This window comes from Plecotus auritus, assembly GCF_963455305.1.
Source record: "Plecotus auritus genome assembly, chromosome: 2".
Lineage (NCBI taxonomy): Eukaryota > Metazoa > Chordata > Mammalia > Chiroptera > Vespertilionidae > Plecotus > Plecotus auritus.
The window spans coordinates 10703795-10726619 of NC_137771.1; the positions used below are offsets into that span (position 1 = coordinate 10703795).

General features: G+C 53.0%; 1 protein-coding gene across 1 annotated transcript in view; it reads left to right on the forward strand.

The window, feature by feature from the left end:
* The window catches only part of IGSF21 (immunoglobin superfamily member 21), a 209911-nt gene that overhangs the window by 80990 nt on the left and 106096 nt on the right, over positions 1-22825 (forward strand). The window contains exon 2 of the mRNA XM_080654871.1: positions 7067-7179. Within this exon, the coding sequence (XP_080510997.1) occupies positions 7067-7179 (113 nt within the window). The remainder of the gene's footprint in view (positions 1-7066; positions 7180-22825) is intronic.

Here is a 22825-nt window from a genome sequence, read left to right on the forward strand (position 1 = left end):
AAAGCTTGTTATTAATAGTATAACCACATCATTATCAATAATGAAACACAAATTAATAATAAATAAACAAACAAATGATAAATAATACATATGTCAGGAATAATACATTAATACAACAAGGCTTTTGAGCATCGATGGCCTCTGACAGAGGAGGATCCGATTAGCTGTCTGGAGATCACGCAGCAGGTATATTCCAGAAGAGCCTGGGAGACCAGGGCAGGGGAGGGACCCCCGAAAGCAGCAGGCACGTCTCTAGGCAAACACTGCAAAGTGTTTGAGGTCCCTGGTGGCCCAGAGCCAAGCTAGCCTGCTGCTGGGGGAGGTGAGAACCAAAGTGAGGGTGGGGCCTCCCTCTCTAGATAGTCTCCCCTGGCTCAGATGTAGGGTGGCAAATTCACAGCCCAGTAACATCAGAATGGATGCTATGGCCAATGTTAGTCCAGAGAGCTGAAGAATTTAGTCACCATGGATTCATGCATTCGTTCAACATGCCTTCGATGCCAGCGGTGTGGCCAGAGCAGGCTAAGCACTAATAGCAGTTACTGAGACAAGCTTTTGCCCTCTAGCAGCTCGCAGTCCATGGTGATAGCAAAAAAGGGTGTCACCAGGCAATGGGGTAGGGCTATGGCAGATGCCACGAGAGGGACACTTAGCCCAGGGTTGGGGTGCTGGGTATGGAGTAGGTGTTAGAAGAGGCCTCTAAGATAAATGATGGCTAAGCTAAGACTTTAAGGGTTTATCAAAGCTGGGGGTGAGGGTTCAGGCGGGTCAAGTGATGGCAGGTGTTCCAGACAGAAGGATGGCAGGTACACAGAGCCAGCAGCCAGATGAAGCGAGGCGTATTTGGAGAGCTCAGGGCGGCCGAGGCTCGGCATGCAAAAGGCAAAGAGACAGGAGAGAGGGACTGAGGAGGAACAGGCCATGAGTGTGAGAGGAAGGGGTCTGGACTTTGTCCCAAAGGCAGTGGGAAGACGAAGAAGGGTTGGGACCCAGGCGGGACAGCAGTGCCCTGGACTGCAGCATGATCCCATTCGTCCAGGGCTCCCGGCTCACTAAGCCCTGCCTCTGTCTCGGTGTTGGTTCATTCACTCATTTTTTCACGCAGCGCACTAGCCGAGCACCTATCATGTGCCAAACATTATGCAGGGAACTGGAGACGCACACCAGGTCCCTGACTTTAAGAAGCTCCCCGTCCGATGGCGGAGCCACACTGAGAGAAGCATATGTTATATTACAACGTGATGCGGACAGGCTGTGATGGAGATGTTTACATGGGGCTGTGAGCTCAGAAGAGGGAGTATCAGACTCATATAAATCAAGGACCGGGTGACTGTGGCTTTGAACCTGAAAGGACATGTGGAAATTTCCATAGGTGAACTCAAAGGAGGAAGACAGTCCAGGGAGAGGAAGTGGCACAGGCGAGAAGAGCCTGAGGTCTGGCAGGGCTGGCGGGTGGATTCCAAGGTGGCACCAACGCAGCGTGAGACGGGCTGAGGTGGAGAGGCCAAGAGGCAAGATCACTGGGGACCCAGTTGGCCATGACCGAGTCTGAACTCAATCCTGAATTAGAAGGCAATGGGCTGGGAAAATGAATGGCATGAACCAGAGAGAGGGCGTCATTGCATTTATGCTTGAGAAATATCGTGGAGACGCCGGTGTGGTGGGCGCGTTGGAGGGACAAGTCCGGAGGCTGGACACCAGCGAGCTGGCCGTGCAGGGTCCTGGGGGAGGATTGTCAGAGCCCAAACCCAAGCAGGATCGGTGTTGGACAGGGTCTGTTGGACAGGGTCTCCTGCCTGGCCCCCACGAGAGGCCCCTGGATACTCCACGGTGGCACCAACACTGGTCCGAGCAGATGTTGTCGGAGAGGAGGATCAGAAGGCACCTGAGGTCAGGGGAGGCCCTGGAGCTCAGCCGAGGCCCACAGGGAGGGGGTGCTTCTGAGAGGGCCTCTGGGGAACGCCACCCACTCTGACGACGGGGAGGTCTGGGGAAGGGGCGGGATTAATTTGTTCCTGCTTTCAACACACACTCTGATCCAGGTGCTGTCCTAGGCACGCGGGTCGCATGGCAAATGGAAGCAGTTCTTGGCCGTGTGCATGTGCGGTGGTGAATGTGCACTGAATACGCCACTGCAGGTGATCTCAGTGTCCTGCGGGGCAGGGAGGGCGGGTTTGGGGACTTGGATAGCCTAGAGAGCGAGGGAGAGCTTCTGGAGGAAGTGAGGCTCCCGTGAGTCCTTGAAGGATGAACAAGAGTTGCCCAAGCAGAGCGAGGGCTTAGGCCAGAGGGGACAGAGAGAAGGTGCGGGGGGGGAGGAGGAGGACGCAGCAGGACTTGGATGGGCCTAGGAGCTGAGAGGGGCCAGTGACACCAGAGAGCTGGACATGATCAGCTCACCCCCGACTTTTTCTGTGGAGCCCCAGGAGGCTCTGAGGGCCCAAGAAGGCCAGGGGTGAGCATCTTAGAGAATGAAGTTACTGTGGCTGCTGGAGGAGGAGGATGGGCGGGCATGGATGGAAGCAGGAAGTCCAAGACAAATCCTGATCTCACAATGTCCTCTCTTAATCTCCGCCATTGTCTGCTGACTACCCCCTGAACACGCAGGTGCCAGGGAGGAGGTCTGCACTCACTCCCACGGCCCCTACAGCTGGTCCAGGGAGGCGTGGCTACCCTCATGATGGAAGTAGGCGGAGAGGTGTGAGTTACATGGCCGTGGTGGGATTAGAATTAGGGTGACCAAGCTACTTCAGCTTGCAATCCTTGTCTCAGAAAATCCCTTGGTCCTGGCACACTGGGACACCTGGTCACCTTAATATAATTTACGTCTCTTTCCAGTGTATCCCCCCCCCCCCATGGAAACCCTCACTGACTCCTGTCCACCCACGGGGCCAGGCATGAGCACCACCTCTAGAAGCAGCCCCTCCAAGCCAGGAGAGGGGAGGGGCAGCACTGGGATATTGCAAGTCAGTTTCTGGACAGAGGAGCTATTTGTCATCACCTCATGGGGAGGGCGCCGGTTCGTCAATATTGCCTGCGATTTTGCTAAATGTGTCTTAACGGGAGCCATATAAATGCTGTCGGAGATAGAGGGGAGAGTGATGGCAGCCTTCGGGATAATGAACTACTTAGTTAAGATGAATCCGTGCCACTCCTGATGCTGCGCCTCGATATTGCGGGTGGGGGGTGGGAGGGTTACGCATCGAGGCTGACTGGTGGCAAAGTCAATGCTGGAAAAGACAGAGTCTGTCTTTATCTGGTGGCTGGGTAATTGGCAGACACTTCTCGGAGAAATGGCGGTGAGTCGTACCGGAAACGAAGGTGGCAAGATCTGGGCTCAGTTAACATCGGACATGGGACTGATTGGAACAGGAAGGCCCCCCACAATCCAGCTCATTCCTCAGTTTACAGATGAGGAAACTGAGGCCCAGAGAGAGGGGCGACCTGCCTGAGGTCCCAGAGCTGGTTGGCAGCTGAGACCAGAACTCATGTCCTGCGTGACCTCAGCACGTTGCATGCCTCTCCTCCCGGTGATCGCAGGCGGTGGCGGAATGAGACTGGCTTCAGGGTCGGGCAGATCTGGGTTCAAATCCCGGGTATGCCACTTACATCGCAGCCATAGAGCAAGGCACTCCGAGGCTCTGAACCGCAATTCCTCCTGCGGCAGAGGAATATCCACAGGGCGGGGTGAGGATGGAGAACGCACACGGAAGAAAGCGCAAAAAGCAGCTCGTGTCTGATTCTGTTTTCAACACTATTGAGAATGGAACTCGCGTGGCAGAAGGCGAGGCAGATGTGCAAACAGGCAATTACACTCCAGTGTGACATACACAGCGATCCTGGCGTCGTGGAAGGCGGGCACGGGCTGTTGCAAGAGCCGATGGGAAACCCAGAGTGGAAGTGCTGGGAAAACTGGAAGGTTCCATCCATGCGCCAGGAAGGCGGCTCTAATCCTTAGAGCCCAGACCTCTTACTTGCTCTGCAGCCTGGAGCTGCTCCTCAGTCCCAGGGGGCTGAGAGGAGGAGGAGCCTCGGCCAGGAATGGCTCACCCTGTCCTCTGCCCTTTGCGGCTCTCAGTAGGGGACCTCGGGGGGGAGCCAGAGGCTGTGACTTCTGCCTCAGCTTGGAGAGGTGTTTCCTGATGTTTGTTCCAAAGGACTCCAGTAGGACCAGGACGAGAGGCAGGCCAGCGGGACTCAGGATCCTCCTTTAATTCTGCATCGTGGGCATCTCGCTTGCCTCACCCTCATCCCGGCCCTGGTTGTCGTTCCACAAAGATGCTCCGTCCAAGATGGGCTCCAGCGTGTACCAGGGCACGAAACCTTTCCTACCAGGGCCCACGTGTGGAGTCACAGCTCGCTGAGCATGCTGCAGCCTCAGGGCCTTTGCACGTGTGCTGGGCTCTGTCTGGAATGCTCTCCCCCTGGATACCCAAGTGCTCACACCTTCCTTTATTCTGGCCTCTTCAGACCACCTGGTGCAGAGCAACCCCTCCCCCCTGGCCCTCTGCGGCTCTACCCGGATTTACATGTACCCTCCTGACAGGTTTGCGGGTGCTTGTTTTTTCATTGTCTCCTCCACTGGAACGTCAGCTCCATGAGGGCCTGTTCTCGCTGCTGTATCCCCAGTGGCTAGCACAATGCCTGATAACAAATAGAGTCTCAATAACTTTTCTTTTCACGAATGAAGGCCAGACAGGAAGAAGGAAGGAGAGAAAGGTTCTGAGAGTTCTTGAAGGGAAAGAGCATGTCTAACTTGGTATAACCCAACATCTCCCACACGTAGTTGTAGATCAGAGAATCTCGTTGCTGAAACACCCACTAGGAGTTCCTTCCTTTCTACACACTCTGGTTAATGCTGTCTTACGGTGTCAGGCACCCACTTCAAATCCTCCCTCTGGTGCCCCAGGGACCCCTGTCTCTGCTGTGCAGGGGGCTGTTCTCTGCTCCTGGCCTGGCATGCCCCCGTGAGTTCCCACCTCCTTCCGGTGGAAGGGGCCCTTCTCTGGTCTTGCGCTATTCAGCCATCCGGACTGACTATGCTCAGCTAACTCTTAGCTGTAGCGTCACATGTGAGTCCCTAGGGGAGGGCAGCCCCACCGGAAAGGTGAGCCAGGGGGTCAGCTCCGGGACGGGAATCTGGATGGGATCACGTCCTGGACTCCTGCCGTGGTCTCCCAGTGGCACACACCCCCTCCTCCTAGGGTTGGGTGTGACATGTTTGCCACCCCTTTCCTCACCTCACCCATCGTTAGCAAGCCTGTGCATTCAGCATGGTGGTCATGAAGGAGCAGAAGGTCTGGGTTCGAGTTCCAGCTCTGCCACTAGGGCTGTGTGATCGGGGCAGGTGCCTTGGCCTCTCTGTTTTCCCGGTGGAACGTGAGAGTAATACCTGTACCTCTCTCCTAGGGTGGTCACGATGGGTCCATCCCCCTGAGGGCAGCCTCTTTGTCAGGGTTTGGGATCCCGGCTGGGCCTGGGGACTTCCCTGATTGCTCAAGCTGGGCAGTTCCCCCCTCCTCTCTCATAGTCCCCTACTCTCATCCCACCATCACACCCCTGACTGTGAACCTGTGTCCCACTGCATTCCTGGAGGGCGGGAGATGCCTGAGCCTCCTGCATCCCAGATCCGGCCCAGCGCCTGTGCAGAGCGGGTGGGAGCAAACACTGTGGCCGAACGAAGGAAGAGAGGAGGAGGCGGAAGGCCGGCCCCTCTGACCGCCGATCTCTCAGGCCCATGGCTCTGGGGCTCCCTGTGTGCCGACTTAGGCGTACGTTAGAGGCTGCCCAGTGATGAGCCCACATCTTCCCCCCTCACCCTGGGCCTTGGCACCTGAAGCCTTGGACTAGGGAGGTCGAGTCTGACTTCAGCGTCCACATTGATCCTCCCAGGTCGATTTCTGTGTTTTACCCTGGAGTGTTGTAGCCATTACGCTCCAGGCAGGGGCCAGGGCCCTGGGCTCGATCTGCTCAGGTCGCCTGCACAATTGAAACCCCCGAGCCCATCCTGGCTAGTTTTCTCATTAAGACGATTGGACTGGATTGATCCATGAGGTCGATGGCTGAACATCAGCCGGTGGGAAGCCAATCGGATGAGCCTGGATGGTAAATCCAAGAAGGAGGCCCTCTGCTGAGCTGGAGGGGGCACCCAGCCCTCTGGATGGGGCTCAGGGAGGCAGGGGGCATCAGAGGCCTCAAGGCTGGACTTGGTGTGGAGGCAGCTCTGTTCCCCTGGGCATGGCACCAGGTGAGAGTCCCCGGGGTGCTCGGGACAGCTGTGGGCGAGAAGTAACATCTGGAGCTTGCAAAAGTTTGAAAGTTCTTCCCAGGCACTCAGCCCATAGTCACCTTCCACCACGTCCCCATCCCCAGGGCCAGGGTTAGGACTGCCTCTCCCCTTGGGGGGCAGGGTGCATGCAATGCGGGATTCGGGGTCCAGGAAGCAAACAGCAGTCCCCCGGGGCTCTCCTTCCTTTTCACCAGAAGTAATTGGGTTGCGAGGCTGGGAATGGAGGGATCTGGCACCTAGGACACCATATCCTGATGTGGGTTTCGCGGGACCCTGGCTGCCCGGGATGCTGATGGCGTTTAGGGAATGGCTACAGGACCTGTAATCAAATAGGTTTGGCAACGCGAGATTAAATGTGTTTTAGCATGCTCACTTCCTGCGTGGCCCAGCAGGCTAACACACATCCGGGGCTCTCTAAAAGGGGGTGGGGCTGAGTGTTGGACCACAGAAGGGTTTCCCAGGGAAATCTTGTAGAAATACACGGCGGCCCTCCCTCGGGTGCCAGCAGGCACTGCTTTCACAGATTTCATCCCAAGAAGAAGTGTTAGGATTGGAGGGAGCCACCAGAGCCAGGGCAATTCCCAGAAAGGGGACGCCAATGAGAAGGAAGAAGAAAAGGATGGTGGCTCATTCTGGCTCAGTTACCCATCACAGAGACTACAGAGAACAGCGCCCCCTACAGAGGTGCCGGCCCTCTCCACCACCCGCCCCGATCAGCCCACCCTCCTGATCAGCTCATGCCCTCAACTCCTCATTCTCCTTTTTTCCCCCCCATAGGCTACTTGACTGTCAACATTGAGCCTCTCCCACCCGTGGTGGCTGGTGATGCCGTGACCTTGAAGTGTAACTTCAAGACAGATGGCCGCATGCGTGAAATCGTGTGGTACCGGGTAAGTCGCCACCACTGTCCCCTTCACTCCCCTGGCCAGGGCTAAGGGTAGGGCCCCCAGAGCCTGTCTGGAGACCCTCCCAGGCAGAGCTATGCCCTCAGCCCTCAGCCAGCCCCGAGCTGTCCTGTGCCCTCTGCCAGGCGGGGATCTTCTGCCGACACCCTGCTCCAAGACCGCTTCGCTCCGTCTTTCCTCTGCTCTCAGATCTGTCTCGTTCTGGTCCCTTTGTGCCCATGATGCCGCTATGCCCGGGAAACCGCACAAGCACCCAGGACACTGCGTGTGGGCCCTGGTGCAGGGGAACCCCCAAGGGGTGTTGACAGGTGGAAGTTCGGGCAGGAGGCTTTGGGTGCTGTTTTTGGCAGTGGAGAGAGAAGACCAGGACAGCTTCCTGCCTTCTTAACCACAGAGCTGTCTGCCTTCCAATCCGTCACTTAGAGGACTAGTCCTGGTGGCTGGCACCCTAAGTCTGGGTCCGAGAAGGGGTGTCACTAGAAATGTGCAGATGCCCACCGGCCAGGGCCCTGGTGAGGCAGCAGGAGGACCAGCTTGTAGGCTTGGGCCCGAGTGTTGGTCTTTTCAGGCACGGATGGAATCCTTCCTGTGTCTGCCCGGGGCATCCCGGACGGGACGCATTGACATCCTTTGGCAGTGAGCGGCGGGTTTGCCCAGAGCGAGGCACCGCCGTCTCGGGGACAGGGTCAGCGGAGGACTCCTCTTCCATGATCTAAAACAGGGGTTGGCAACTTTTTTTTTTTTCAATGAGGCCCAGAGAGTAAATATTTTCCTCTCCGGTGACCATATGGTCCCTGTCGCCACGACTGAGCTCTGCTGCCGCAGTGTGAAGACGGCGACAGGCAGCGTGTCGATGGAAGGGCGTGGCTGGTTCCCATAAAATGTTCCTCGTGGGGGCCGCAACTTGGAATTTCACATCATGTTCATGTGTCGCAAAGTATTCTCCTGTTTTATCCTTTTCAACCACTGAAAACAATTTTTGAAGACCTTCTGGTCTTGAAGGCCACACAAGACAGGCTGTAGGCGGAATTGGCCCCATTTTGCCATAGTTTGCCAGCCCCTGGTGTGAAATGACACTCCTCGAACCTCTGTAAGCTGCGCCGCCCTCTCCTCCAATGTGACCAAGGATGACAGTCAAATGGAGCTGCTGTCCATGGCGCGGATGGAGCTCGGAGGAGAGAGTGGGGGCGAGGTGGGGAGTGTGGGTGGGGAAGGGGGTGGGCACAGCTTGGTGGTCAGGCATCTGAAACTGGTTCCTTTGTTCCTCCGAGTTCTGTCCACACCCACGGCGCAGCGCGTGGAGCCTGCTGGCTCACGCTCACCCTTAGCGGCCGTGACTCAGAGCCGCTCGCCTCCATTTCCTTCCTGATCCTGGTCCAGTCTTGCTTTGAAGCATCCTGCCCTCGCTCTTTCTTGCACTTTTTGGTCTTTGATTCATCATTGGCTGGTGACGGTTATTTTGTCGGCCGTGACCCGGGTTCCTTTGAACCAAAATTGTTGTTCTCCGTCTTCACATTGTAGCCCGTCCCCCTTAGATTCACCTCCAGGACCCTCCACCCAAGCAGCCGGGCCCCACAGGTGTGACACTGACTTCCGGGGGCCCCGGTGTTAGATGAGGGCTCCATCCTAGATAGATCGGCAGGCCTAGAGAGCGTCGAGGCATATGTTAGATAGCGCCACGAACTGCATTGCTCAGAGGCGTGTTTACATGATACAGGAACTGCTTGGCTGACACGCTGTGAGCATCTCATTAGCACCTGGCAGAAGCACTGGGATGAATTAGCTCCAGCTCCTCGCTGCTGCTGATGGGGCCTGTCTCTCCCTCAACCATCCGGAGATGGGATCTGAGTGAGGGGTAGTGAAAGACCTGACCAGCCAGCAGAGAGAACCAGGGACACCCAATGGGAACAGTTAATGGCGGTGGAGGTGGGAGGGAGCGTGGAGACAGGGAAATACCAGCGGGCACCTCACTGCCTGCCCAGCCCTTGGAGCAAGTATCCTCGCTCTTGTTTGAAATCAACTGTCGCTATCACAGTGGTGAACATCTCTCTAGGGCGGTCGCTGCCAGGGAGGGGGAGATGCCGGTGCCAGGCCCAGGCCCAGGGATAGGAAACCGGGAGCCGGCCTCCACATGTCTCAACTCTATGTTCTCTGAGGCTGGGCAGGAGGAAAATGCCCAGCTTCCAGTGCAGACAGAGACTTTCCCTTCCCTTCTCCACCCCCAACACGGGGCACCCCGGCCCACCCCGTCCCTGCCGCAGCCTCATCTCCCTCCACCCTGGCCTGTGATCACGTAGATTGCTTTAAGAATCTCTTACGGTGTCAAGCCCTGCGTATCAGGCTATGGTAGGCTGCACTAATTAATTTATTTCATTTCCCATCCTTTGACGGAGGGCCTCTGAAGGGGGGGAATGCAGATGTATGCAAATCGCATGCAAATTGCCCACTGGATCAAAATGCTTGGGTCCTTTTGATTCTGTAGCTGGACTGAGGTAGCAGCTCAGCTGACTTGGGACTCTCCGTGGGACCAGGCGAGCCCCGGGTGCCCTGTCTGTGATGGTAAGGATGGAGGTGGAGGATGGGAGGAAGCTACAGGGAAATGGCTCCAGGCTGCCAGCTCCCTCTGCCTGCTGCCACTCCGGCCTTCCCTCGCAGACTGCCTCTTTTCCCAAGGAGCCGACTGAATGGAGAGAGATAAGAGGCTACCAAGATGGGGGCACCAGGAACCACGGCTGGGCAGGGCTTCTGGAGGGAGTAGGAGAAGCATCAACAGGAGCCCCAGTCTCCTTCCCCAGCCAGACCCCCTCACCAGCACGCCTCACCCCCCAGCTCTCCCACCCAACCAGGAGCTGCCGAGCCAGTGTTGTTTGTTTTCTGTACATGTGTTTGCCTCCCCAGCTTCCTTTCCTCATCCTCCGTGAATGAGCTTACAGAGCCCGGCTTGGAAGGAAATGAATAGATTACACAGGCCCAGCCAGGGCCGAGTCTCCAATCCCTTTAGAAGGCAAAAGCAGGGCATTGTGGTGAGGCCACCCCTGCCCGCTCAGCCCCGTGGGCATGGGATGGTCCAAAACATGTGTAAAGCCCAGCAGCCTCTCCTTGGTCCTGAGGACATTGTCTTAGGAAGGGGGTCATCCTGAGCTTTCAGAAACGCAGTGAGTGGATCGGATTCTTTGGGCAAAGTGAGGGAGCTGATGAAATTTCCTGGAGCAAAAGGGATTGCCTCCTTGGGGTTAATAAGACCTCTGGCTGAATATTTGGGAAGGTCTTGCCTTGTGGACCCCTTGGGAGTGGGGTGGGGGCCAAGGAGAATAGGAGGAGGTAGCCAGGGTCCACACCTCGGACACTTTGCCCCACAACCTGGCCATTCTGTAGAAGATGCCAAAACTGTAGACTAGACTGAAGGAAGTGTACATGATCAGAGCCCCTGGGGCTGTGCTGTCCAGTGTGGTAGCCACTAGTCACGCGTGGCTATTTAAGTTTAAATTGAATTAAATCAGATTAAGTTTAAAGTGTTTTTCCTCAGTCAAACCAGCCACATTTCAAGAGCTCACTAGCCACATGTACTCAGTGGCCACCATATGGGACAGAGCAGCAGTATGGAGAACATTTCCATCAGCACAGAAAGATCTACTGGGCAGCTTGCTGTAGATATTTGAAAAAATGTTCTGTGGTCTCTGGTATATACTGTGCTTTCCTATTAAATAACCGTGGATTTCATTGAACCCGCCTCCCAGGAAAACTCACTCTAAGGTGAATCTCAGAGAAATGAATTGTATTTGTTTTGTAACCTGCTATCATTAGATTGTGGGGCACGGGGCTGGGTGGGAAGACGGATCATCTTCTCAGAGGACTTCTTTGAAAACATAGAGATGTCGAGAGAGTTGTCAGGCCCTTAAAGTTCTGGGTATCTTCATTGTCTGTCAAAGCCTTGTTCAACTTAAGGATGCTTCCCAGACCTTTTCACCATCTCCCGATGCTTTCTCCCCTGTTCATGGGTTCCTCCCCTAGTTTTGAGTCTCCCTGGCTCTGTCTTCACAGCTCAGCCACATAGCTCTCCTTTTTCCCTAAAACAATACAGTGGCTAATAGAGTAGAGGTGCAATTCCATTTATGGCCAGTAGGAGGCTCTCACTTAACAACCAAACTACCTTAGCGTGCAAGTCAGGACTTGGTTCTAGAAAATGAATGATAAATAACATCCTTTACTTAATCATTTCTATTCATTTACACCTATAATTGGAGTTTATTTGGGAATGCTGCTAATACTAATCTGAGTGGCTAACATTTGAGCCTTTACTATGTGCCATGCATACATGCCTATATTTCATTTTCCTGTTGGCATTGCGAGGTAGGTATTATTGTTAAGCCTATTTTTCACATGAAGAAACTGAGATCATTCAAAGAGACTATCTCAGCTCATGTTGCTGTCCCTGATTTCTGCAGAAAGTTCTAGATACTCCCTACTCCATAATTCTTCTTTGTGGGTCTACACTCCATCATCAAAACACCGGTCTGCCCACTGAGCATCTTGAGCAAAAGGGCCAGCTGCATCCTACTACGTATGCCTAGTAGTCACCTCAGGAAGTCTTTGTTAGGTGAACAAATGGTAGAGCTGTAAATATAAATACATGTGCACGTTTGACCAACCACACCAGGTACCCACTTCCATTTCCGGTGGCCATATGTATACAACTGATAGCATTATTCTGCTTGGGGCTGAGTGTGAGTCTTTGAATACTCAGGGCTTTGTGGAATATGGATAAAAGGAACATTTCTTATCAGGGAACACTGTCTAAACTCATTTAGTTGGAGGTCCAACAGGCAACGCAAAGGTCTGTTTAGATCATAGGAATCCATTAATCAGCCATACAGGATCATGGGAATTTAACTGTTCACAGTAGTTTTTATTATCTCTCCTTTGTTTTATCTCTTTCCTTCCCAATTTGTTCCCAAGAGCTGCGCTGGTCCCATATTACAAGGCACAGTGAAGAGAGCCATGGAGCAAGATAGTGAGAAGATCTACAAACAGTGGCACCCCCACTTTCAGGAGCTCCTTTACTGGCCTCTTTCATCTTGTGGGGATCCTGTGCTTGGGTGTTTGTTTCGTGGTGTAAATGCCTCCTCCATGATGCTACCTGGCTACACAAGCGCCCACTCTGGGGCTCTCTGCTGGGTTCCTTTGTAGTGAGAGCTCATGGCTGTTTTGGACCATTAGAGAAAGGGTGAGGCAGAAGGCTGGGAAGGGTAAGGTAGACAGAGAGAGGACTTACGCATCAGAATGCCTGCAGATGAATTCAGGGTGTGTGACTTTGGGCAGTGGCCTGACCTTTCTGCATTTCAGAAACCTCATCTGAAATTGGACACAAACACGCCCGCATCATAGACTTAAATGAGGTAATGTCTGCAACAAACAAGCCCAGTGCTTGGCTCATTATGGCACCGATTTAATCAATGGTGTCCGTGGTCCTATCCTGTCTCTTGGTAGCTTAACGGATCCAGAGAGGAAAATTATGAAACAAGAGTGGAAGGTGTTTTGGGAGGATCACCAAGATCAGATTCCTTAAATTCCATCCTACCACCTACATTCCCAGGGCAGGTGGGCAGAGACCATCCTTTATGCTGGAACTCTTTGGCCTTATGTGGTTCTGCTAGTGAATGCATTGGATTTCAGTTCTTGGAAATATCATTACATAGCTCAGCCTTTTCAATGGGTCTTAGCTCTCCCTGAAGTAAGGAGTTATTTCAAAATGGCTTTACTGGCATTGCCTCTCTGTGAATCTCTCCTTGACTCTGTCCTTTTGTTGTCTGAAACAAAATAGAAAATGATTATCATAAAGGGCATTACAGTCCACTGGCCTCCTAAGAGCAAGAAGGCAGATACACTCTTGGTGATGCTTGTAGACCAGGGCCCACGTTCTGGAGCACAGAGCTGGACCGCCCCTGTGGCCCCTCTGGCTTGGAGCTCAGCATGGCAGCTACACAACCTGGCTGCTCCTGGCTGCCTCCCTGGACCCCAGCCTGATCCTGGGCTCACAGATCTTACCGCTCCAAGATCTGGAGTAGGAAGGGAATAAGGAAGACAAGAGATCTTCCTCACAGAGTCAGAGCCAAGCAGGCCCAAGCTGCCTTGTCCCCCTCCCCCTCCCCCCGCCCTTAGCCTTCCAAAGGGGCAGACTCCTCTGCTGAGCAGTGTTCCGCGCCCAATCTTATCACACCGGTCAGATAAGAGGAGAGAGTACCAGAGAGAGAGCCCACCAAAGGACAGTGGACTGTAAAATAAATATAATAACACATAAAGGAGAAATGAGAATATGTTTCTAAGTCGAATTCCATTGCAATTCTTTTATTCCTTCTTCAGCCATAGTTTGTATCCATTCCAGACCCTTACAGCTCCTTCTTCCGGGGATGGAGTGGTGGGAGAAACCTTCAGCTCCCCCTAGAGGTCAGAGTGTGAAGTGCAGTTGTTGCTGCCCCCATCCATAGTCTTTAGTGGAAGCTTGGTTGTTAAGGGGTTGCCCACTCTGGCTGCTTTTTAGAATGTTCAGAGGGACCTGTAAAGATACACTATTGGCTGGGCCTCCTCCTCCAGTTATGGAATGAGAATCTCCAGGATTGGAGCCTCGGGGCATTTATACTTTTAACCAGCTCCCTCTGGAGATGGTAATGCCCTCGGCTCAGCCAGGGACCACTTTCTGGTGTTTGGGAAACTGAGAGAGGGAGCTGCTCCATTCATTCATTCATTCATTCATTCATTCATTCAACATTAATTCAGCACATGGTTCCTGAGCAAGATGGTTCCAGACACTGGGGGCACATCAAGAAACAAGACAAGATCCCGAAGTCATGCAGTCTACCTTGGGGGAGGAGTTAAAAAGATAAACAAACAAGAAAATTACCAGATATGGACAAGGGCAGTGCATATAGTGAAAATAGGCTGATGGGATGGGAAGGGATTGGTGGGCAGGAAAAGACTCATTTAAACCAAGATCTCAACCCTTTGTATGCCATAAGCAGCTTAAAGGCAACCAGGAACCCACAATGCCAAGAGGAGGAGATGGAGCATTCCAGGCAGAGGGAGGAGTCAATGCAAAGGACCAATGTTAGGAACCAAGAGCAGAAGGAATCCCAACCCGTGGCCTTGGGAATGAAGCCAGTGGGGAGAGAGAGAGGTGACGCAAGACGGGTGGGCAGGACTGCTTGTGCCAGGACCTGTGCTCAGCGACCTGGATCTGGAGTTTTTCTAAGGGCAGCCTTGGAGGGATTTAAGCAGGAAAGTGACAGGACCTAGTTTACTTAACAAAAAGGTCACTTCTTGGCGGAGACCGGATTGTAGGGGAGGCCCGGCTAGAGCAGAGACCGCAGTTCAGGCGAGAGGTAACAGTAGCCTGGGTAAGGATGCGCATGGTGGTGACAGTGGGGGAAAGAAATGCTGCGGTGACTTGCAGGGAGAGTGGAAGGGATGCTCAGGTGTGGAAGGGATGAGAAGGGAGGATTCAGGGTGACTCCTGGCTTTTAGGCCTGAGCAGCCAGGTGTGGGGGACAGTGCTATTCACTGAGACTCAGAGGAGAGGAGGGAGTAGACCTTGGAAAGGATTCTCTGTGTTAGGGTCCACGTGGCTCTAACCCATGGAGACGGAGCTGTCAGAGCAGCAGTGGAGGCTACGAATCTGGAATTCTGGGGAGATGTCAAGATTGGAGATTTCTGCTCGGGGGGGGCGGGGGAGGGTCATCGGAGTATGGATGGGTTTAAAGCCACGAGCCTGGGTGAGATGACAGAGGGAGGGGGTGAGAGAAGAGCACCCAGTGCAGGACCCTGGGCACCCACGATTCACAGAGAAAAAAGTAGCGCAGTCAGGAGACTGAGAAGCAGCGGCCCGCGTGAAGAAACCTAGGAGGGGGTGCCCAGGACCCAGGGGAGAACAGTCAGCCCTGCCCAGTGCTGTAGCCAGCTGAGTTAAGATACGAACGGAGAAATGACCGTGACTTTGGCAACATGGTGCCCTCTGGGGACCTGGACAAGAGTAGCCTCTTTGGAGTTAGGATGGACAAAAGCTGGAGTGAACTGAATGAAGCATGGCCTTGAGGTTTTGACTATTAAGGGGATCTGACCTTGAACTTCCGGACAAATCTTTGCAGATAGCATAAAGACACGATTGCTTCTATTTGGCTCATCTCCATTTGCATGTTCTCCATCAGCTACAAAGTATGATATCTATTGTAAACATCCCCAGCCTTGCCATCCGGAACTGTGGCGCCTTGCTCCCCCTCCAAAATGGGAAAAGGGTTGCCCCGAGCGAGCGTTCAGGGGACTCTAGAGTGAGTAAGCAACACCTCTGGTATTTGGCAAAGAGATCTCAGCTCTACCATCCAGTGAACTCGGTGGCCTCTGGACCCCAGCCATTCACTCAGCCTTCCTGAGGCCCTGCTCGGCGCTGAGCACGGTACCAGGGCTGGAGATGTACAGACAGTGGACTCACCTCCCCCGCGGGCGGAGGTTCCGGTCCAGCCAGGTGCCAGTCAGCGGTAAAGATCCGTTTCCTCATCAGGCCAATGGGCTTGATCGACTTCCCCTAAGCATCTCACAGGGGTTTGAGTCAAACAAAGGATGCGCTTGGCAGACAAGTCGTTCCATCACCCTGGGCGCAGGGAAGGTAGCCTTCGCCTGCATTACTTCACCCTCTTTCCCGCCCAGCCTGGTCTTACTCATCCTCTCCTCTGCGAAGGCCCCTGACCTGGCTCACCGAGACGGAATTAAGAGATCCTCCTGCTGTCTTCTCCCCCCAGCGTGTTGTACGTCCTTCGATTAGAGAGCCGTCACCTGGATTCCCTTATCCATCTTGTCTTTATGTCTGTGGCTGACTTTTATTTATCTGCTTCTGCAGTGAGTGCCGCGGTGCCGGCAAGCCCCGGCCAGGGTCCTTATGTGGGGTCTCTGGATGCCTAAGACATAGGTGGATAGGCTTCTGGGGTGCTTGAAACCCAGGAAATGAGTCCAATATGTTGTGTGCATTGGGGGGGGGGGACTGAAGATTCTCCAAGGGGTCTGTGAGCCCCTGAGAAGTTCAAGAGCGGCAGCAGCAGGTGCCCAGGTGTCTGTGAGTGTGCGGGCATCATGATCTCCACCTTTGGGTCATCACAGTCCACACTCAGGATGCACCTAGGTGACCAAGGGCTGCGGCACCAGCAGAAAGCCTGTAGGACCTGAGCTCTCCAGAGAGCTGGGGAGGTGGTGCTGCCGTCAGCCTTAGGTGGGGAGAGCAGTGGGCGTGGGGGAACGGTTAGACTCAGTCCAGATGCCATAGGACAGTCAGCAGGGATGTGCCCGGGCTGGGAAAAGGAGATAAGGTGGGAAGAAAGGAAAGCCTTGCTCTCGCGGCCCGCCATCGCTCTTCCTGGCACAGGGGGAGGCATCCTGACCAGAGAAATCCATCCTCTTTGGGGAACTAACCTCAGGTTTCTGCCTTCCGGCAATGACACGGTTTCTCTGCCCGGAGGCTTTCATGTGGGCCTGATGAGAACCCTTGGCTCCCTAATTGTTGAGTCGAGGTGCCAGCAGTTGTCGTGGACACCCGGGTAACTAGAGGGTCTACTGGGCCACAGGTGGACTCCGCCAGGAATAAGCGGTCCCATTGGATAGTAGACTTGCAGCTCAAGAAGGTAAATGACTTATCTCGTCCGGAGAGTTTGTCCTCACTTGCCAAGTGCACAGAGGAGAAAGAGCAGGGGCCTGGGGGCCAAATGTCGTGCTGTGTGACCTTGAGCAAATCACTGCCCCTCTCTGAGCCTCAGGATCTTCATCCGTTCAATAAAAGGGTGACGTGAGATGGTCTCTATAGAATGTGCTGTCTCTTTCCCACCTTGCAGCCCACCTCCCTCCTTCCTTCCCCCCACCCCCAGGACCCCGGGCTGGGGGAAGAGGCTGGTGCTTCCCCGATAAGGCATTCCCGAGGGGGAGCTTGGACAGCTCATCGGGATGGAGGTGCTTGAATTGCTGCGGGGGCCTCTGAGCCAGTGGACTCGGAGCTATATTAAGCCTAGGGTGTGATTTCCAGACGACTGCCTGCCTTAGCCCTGCCGGGTTTAAATGACAAGGGGCTGACTTAACTTGTCAGAGGAGGATTTAAGGTGAACTTCCACTCCAGCACACTGACGAAATAAAATAGCAAGCCCGAAATGAGGGATGTTTCCCAGAAGACCAGCTCAGAATCCTCCTTCCTCCCAAGTCCTTCCTCCTCCTTCAATTTCTACCTTCTGCGTGTGTCACCCTCATAGGAAGCCTGACCGTGCCCCCTCTCCAGGACACTCGGCGATGCCCACAGGGCAGGCACCGTCTCCCTGCTGCAGACAGGCACAGCCTGGTGCTTTTCTAAAGAACACACATCTGATCGTACCATGACCACACCACCCTTTACAAGAGCTCCCATCACCTTAGGACCAAGTTCAAGGTCACTAGCCCAGCATATAAGATCCCTCTTGATTTCTTCAATCTTGTTTTTTTACCACATTCCCAAATGGCTCACCACTCGAATGGCCTATTTACAGTTCTCAGAACTGCCAACCCTCTTTCCTGCCTCCACGCAGATGCAGGTGCTGCTACCCCTGCCTGCCACGCCCCTGCCCCCTCCACCTGTTGAACTCTGACTTGCCCTCCTAGGTCAGCTGTGGTGTCACCCCCAGAGACCTTTCCCATCCTTTCCCCCTTCCACCTTCTCCCTCAGGCAACTGCCATGACCCAGGCTGACTTAGACCCTCAGAACATTCTCAAAACACTCAGCACTTTACCCTATGCCTTCACACACTGGGCTCGTGTGTCCATGAATGCAGCAGCTATTTCTTGAGCACCTGCTATGTGCTAACCACTGGAAATAGAGCACTGAATAAGAACAACCTGGCCTTGCTTTTATGGAGCTTGTAGTTAGGCAGGGGAACAAGTATGGCATGAAAGGTTGTTAAATAAATGCTTCCTTAAAATTTTGGACGGCTGTCTGTTAGCCAAGAGCTCGCGACAGGGCAATTGATTGTAATAGTGGAATGTCTCTCCCAGAATGCAAGCCTCTTGTTGGTAAGGACCAGGTGTCCTGTTAGTCTTTATATATATATATATATATATATATATATATATATATATATATATTGTTTTATTGATTTTTTACAGAGAGGAATGGAGAGGGAGAGGAATAGAGAGTTAGAAACATCAATGAGAGAGAAACATCGATTCAGCTGCCTCCTACACACTCCCCACTAGGGATGTGCCCACAACCAAGGTACATGCCCTTGACCAGAATCGAACCTGGGACCCTTCAGTCCACAGGCCGAGGCTCTATCCACTGAGCCAAACTGGTTAGGGCATCCTGTTAGTCTTTGTGCCTGAAAACATAACTTAGAGAATGAATGAATGAATGAATGAATGAATGAATGAATGAAGATTGAATGAATATCTTATGTGGTTGTGAGGGACATAGAAGTAAACTCTTAGTTGGCGAGGTAAAGAATTTTCTCACAATTAAAGCTTTTCAACAATGGATGGGATGCCTTGGGGACTGCTGAGGGTGTTTAAGCCACTGTCACAAATACAATAGAAAGGATTTGTGGCTTCTGAGCCCGAGTGAGTCCAGGGCAGGGTGACTGTCCATGTCAGTTCTGGAATTCTGTGCTGCAGCTCGCCCAGCTGCCCAGCTGACATCATGGCGAGGTAGGGTTGGGGCATCCAGCCAGCTAGGCTAGCCCCATATCAAGCGTGGGCACCAGGACCCAAGAAGGGCCCTGCAAACTGATCACCATTCTTCTCATTTTAGAGCCAGGGAAACCGAGCTTTGGCGGGGGGGGGGGGGGGGGGGGGCGGTGGCGTTAAGCTCCTTGCTGTAAGTTCTGCTTCCAGAGCGTGGTCAGGTCATGCTTTTGAACCTGCTGTCCAACTCCAAAGCAATGTGCTAGATGTGAGGCTCCTTTGAAGGCTGTCAGTACCATACTGAGAGGTGGGAGGGATTTCCCCTGAGCGACAGGCAACCCCAGGGCCGGCCCCTCGGAAGGGCTGGCTTGGGGAGCCTGTCTCTTCCTCGTAATCATTGTTAATGCCATCACTGTAGTGTGGGTCAGGGGCCGGGTCAGGATGTGACAAATCACCTCCTTGAATGCCCACAGAGACCATTTGATACTGGTACTCTTGCCCATTTTAAAGTTGGGCACCGTCTGAGGCTCAGAGAGGTGAAGTAACTGGCCCCAAGACTCACAGACAGTGATGTGGAGCCGGATTTGTACATCAGCCCATCTGACTCCCCCTCACAGCCCGGCAGGGGCTCTCTGGGTCCCCCTTTGGCAGCTCCTCAGCCTCTGCCACAGAGAAGAGGGAGAGAGGGCCAACAGGGTGGGCTGTCCTCATTATCACACGGCCAGGGCCACCTGTCGGCAGAGACAGTGTTCCAGATCCACAGAGGCTGCCACATCAAAGGGAGGCCAGAGGGAGAACATCTCCACTGCAGAGAAGACATGGGCGGCAGGGCTCACGTACCCCAGGAACACGCAGAGCAGACGGGTGGAGGGACAGGGCCTCCCCTCCCACGCTACATACACACCACACACACACACACACACACACACACACACACATGCACACACGCACACGGCAGCTGCCTAAGCCCCAAATCCCTTTGGTGAGCCTTGCACAATGTTCAGTGAAACCTTTTTCAAACCATGGCCCACGGCCCTCAGGAATCTGTTAATGAGGGAGACAGGTGGCCTGGATTCGTGGAAAGTCTGAATGGGAGACTATTCTTTAAGCAATGCCGTTTTTTAAATTATTATTATTATTTTGCATGGCGGTGGAGTAACTCAAATGAGTCTAAACATGTGTTGTCAAGTAGTGGTCCTTAGGGGACCTGCTTTAACGGTTATAATAATCATTTTAATTGGCACATTAATTATACGTGAGCAGGTGCTTCCAAAATAATTGAAGGTGTTGGAAAGCTGTTTATTTCTTTAAGTGGTTTAAACATTCCCCTTTCACCCTGTTTACTCGATGAATATGAAATCATGCAGGCCGCCCTTTGGAGAGAGAGAAGTGCAGCCTGCCTGAGTCAGTGGGCTCAGGCTTCATGAGGGCTCCAGGTCATGCCCTCACTCCTTCATGCACAGAGCTAGCTCCTGTAGGAACAGGGAAGGGATCACTGGTTTGAATGGGTTGTTGCAGAGATGCTGGGGGCCTTCCTTCCTCTGCAGCAGGGGACGCGTGCTGGAGGGGGACCAGCTGGAGCTGGAGGGGAGTCCCTCAGGAGATCCTCAAAGAAATCCAGCTGTGCTGCTGGACTATTTGGGTCTTGCCAAAGGATGCTGCCTTCTCTGTTGATTCATCTTTCACCAGATAGTTATGAGGAGCCCGCTATGTCCCGGGCAGGGTGCTGGGGGCTGCGGTAGAGGTTCCTTTCTAGTGGAGTAAAGGAAACTAGTGATAGTCTTATGTTGTCTTCTATGCAGACATCTTACTGACAACTTATCTGTTCTAACAGGCTTTTAAAATTTCAACCTTTTGGGTTTTGGTGTCATGCAATGATAGCAGTATCTGCAAATAATGATAACTGTTCTCATCGAACACCTGAGTATCTCAGAATGTATAAAAGCTCATGTTGCAAGGGATCAGATCACTTGGATTCAAATTCTAGCTTTGCCACTTGGGAGCTGTGTGACTTTGGGCAAGTTACTTAACCTCTCTGTACCCCAGTTTTCTGATCTTACATGAGAACTTAGAACAGTGCCTGGCACGGTTGGTGCTGTTATTACTTATTGAACTTATTATAAATTCTTGCCTTATTCCATTGTCTGAAACTTCTGGAATGCTTATAAAATGTTTCCTTGTCTTATTTCTTTTTTGTCTAGGATTGCTTTTATTTAAACATTGCCTGTCCTATTTATTCCCAGTTTCTGATAAGTACTTTTTTTTTTCATGTAAAGGAAGTTTACTTCTATTCCAATTTCACCTAGAGTTCTTATAAAGAAAAATTAATTAAATGCTTTTTAAGAATCTATTGAAGTAATCATATGGTTTTTCTCCTTTAATTTACTAAAGTAATGAATTATATTCATGATTTTTCTCATATTGATCCTCCAGTGGAATTTTATAATTTCTTTAAGCAAACATATTGTGTCCTAAATAAAAGGAATGCTCAAGCACTTATTTTTTATTATTATAAATGGAATCTTTTTCATTGGATTTTCTGTGGGTCTCTGGGACGTAGGAATGCAATGCAATTGATTTTTTTTTTGTGTGTGTGGCTTTATCTTGCATCCTATAAATTAGATGAATTCATTTAATACGCACGTGGTGGCTTTCCTCGTATTGTCTGGGCATTCAGTCTTCCTCAAAGAACGTCTTCCTTTCATCCATCGTTTGGATAGGCATTGCAGGGGCAGGAGTAATTAACTACTGTGTGCTGAGTACCTACTAAGTGCCAGGCACTGAGCTAGGTTCTGCTTCCTGAGTACTCTCGTGGCTGTTTGGAAGATGAGGTAGTTGGGGTACCCTCCTCGGCTGATACACTGAGAACAGAAAAAGGGAAGAAATCCCTCCAGGCCCCAAAGCCACTTAGATTCTGATTGGGATTCAAACACCATTAACCCTGGGGCCAGGCCACCTCCCAGCTGATGGGTCTTCCCTTTCCGGGGCAGGAGCACTTAACCTTGACCCCAAGGGGAAGCCAGGATCAAAGATGCATCCTGAGATGCACCGGTCACTCGTCGAAGTGAAAGTGAAGCCAAATGCCCTGACACGAGCAGCTGACCTTGAACTGTCCAGCTCTCTGTCCCCCTTTTTGCCCTTGAATCTGGTACTTGCTTGGACTAAAAAGGAGCTAATGCTTCAGTTCTAGTTTTGTGGGGATTTTTTTTCAAGCGGCATCTCAGCTCTGAAGGGCTTGAGGTAGTCTTGCCAGGTGCCATGGTCCCCGGCTTTCCCCGGAGCCTGTGGACGATGCTCTCCTGCTCCCTGACTGTTGGCATCTTGGTGCCCATGGACTCCCCTTGCTGCCTGGCACGCCTCTGGCTGCCGCAGGCCCCACACCTTCCTGCCTGTCGTCTGGCTCTGGCTTTTCACGCTAATTACTCCAGCTCCTCATTGTGCAGACAGCCCCTTCCCGCTTCCCAGCATCTCGCACCCCGAGGAGCATGTACCTTGTTATCTCCCTTCACCTAACACCAGTCAACTTAATTATCCCGTGGAGCTGAGGACTCCGAGCTCCGGGCTCATTCCCACAACCGCCCTCTGTGGTCTGGTTCCCTCGGGCTTCCTCGGGCCTCCTGCAAAGATGGCAGCGGTGGTCTTGCTGCGGATTCCCTGCAGGGGTGCAGCGCCTGGGTGCTCGACAGAGAGGGAAGGGGGACTGACTCAGCCGGTGCTCTCATCTCCAAGTCCCAGGCTTCTTTCTGACGCCTTTTACTAATTCACACCAAATGGCTGTATGGGTTTGTGGCAGCCAGCCTGTCCAGTGTGTCCTTGTGGCCCCAAAGAGCTGCCCTGCCCACAGAAACCCAGGCCTGAGAGCCTCCTGGGGTCCCTGGCAGCCCTGGCTCTGCCCCCGGCCCCGGCTCTCAGAGACTGTGGGAAACTCATCAGCGGCTGTGGCTGAGTTTGGAAGCTGCTG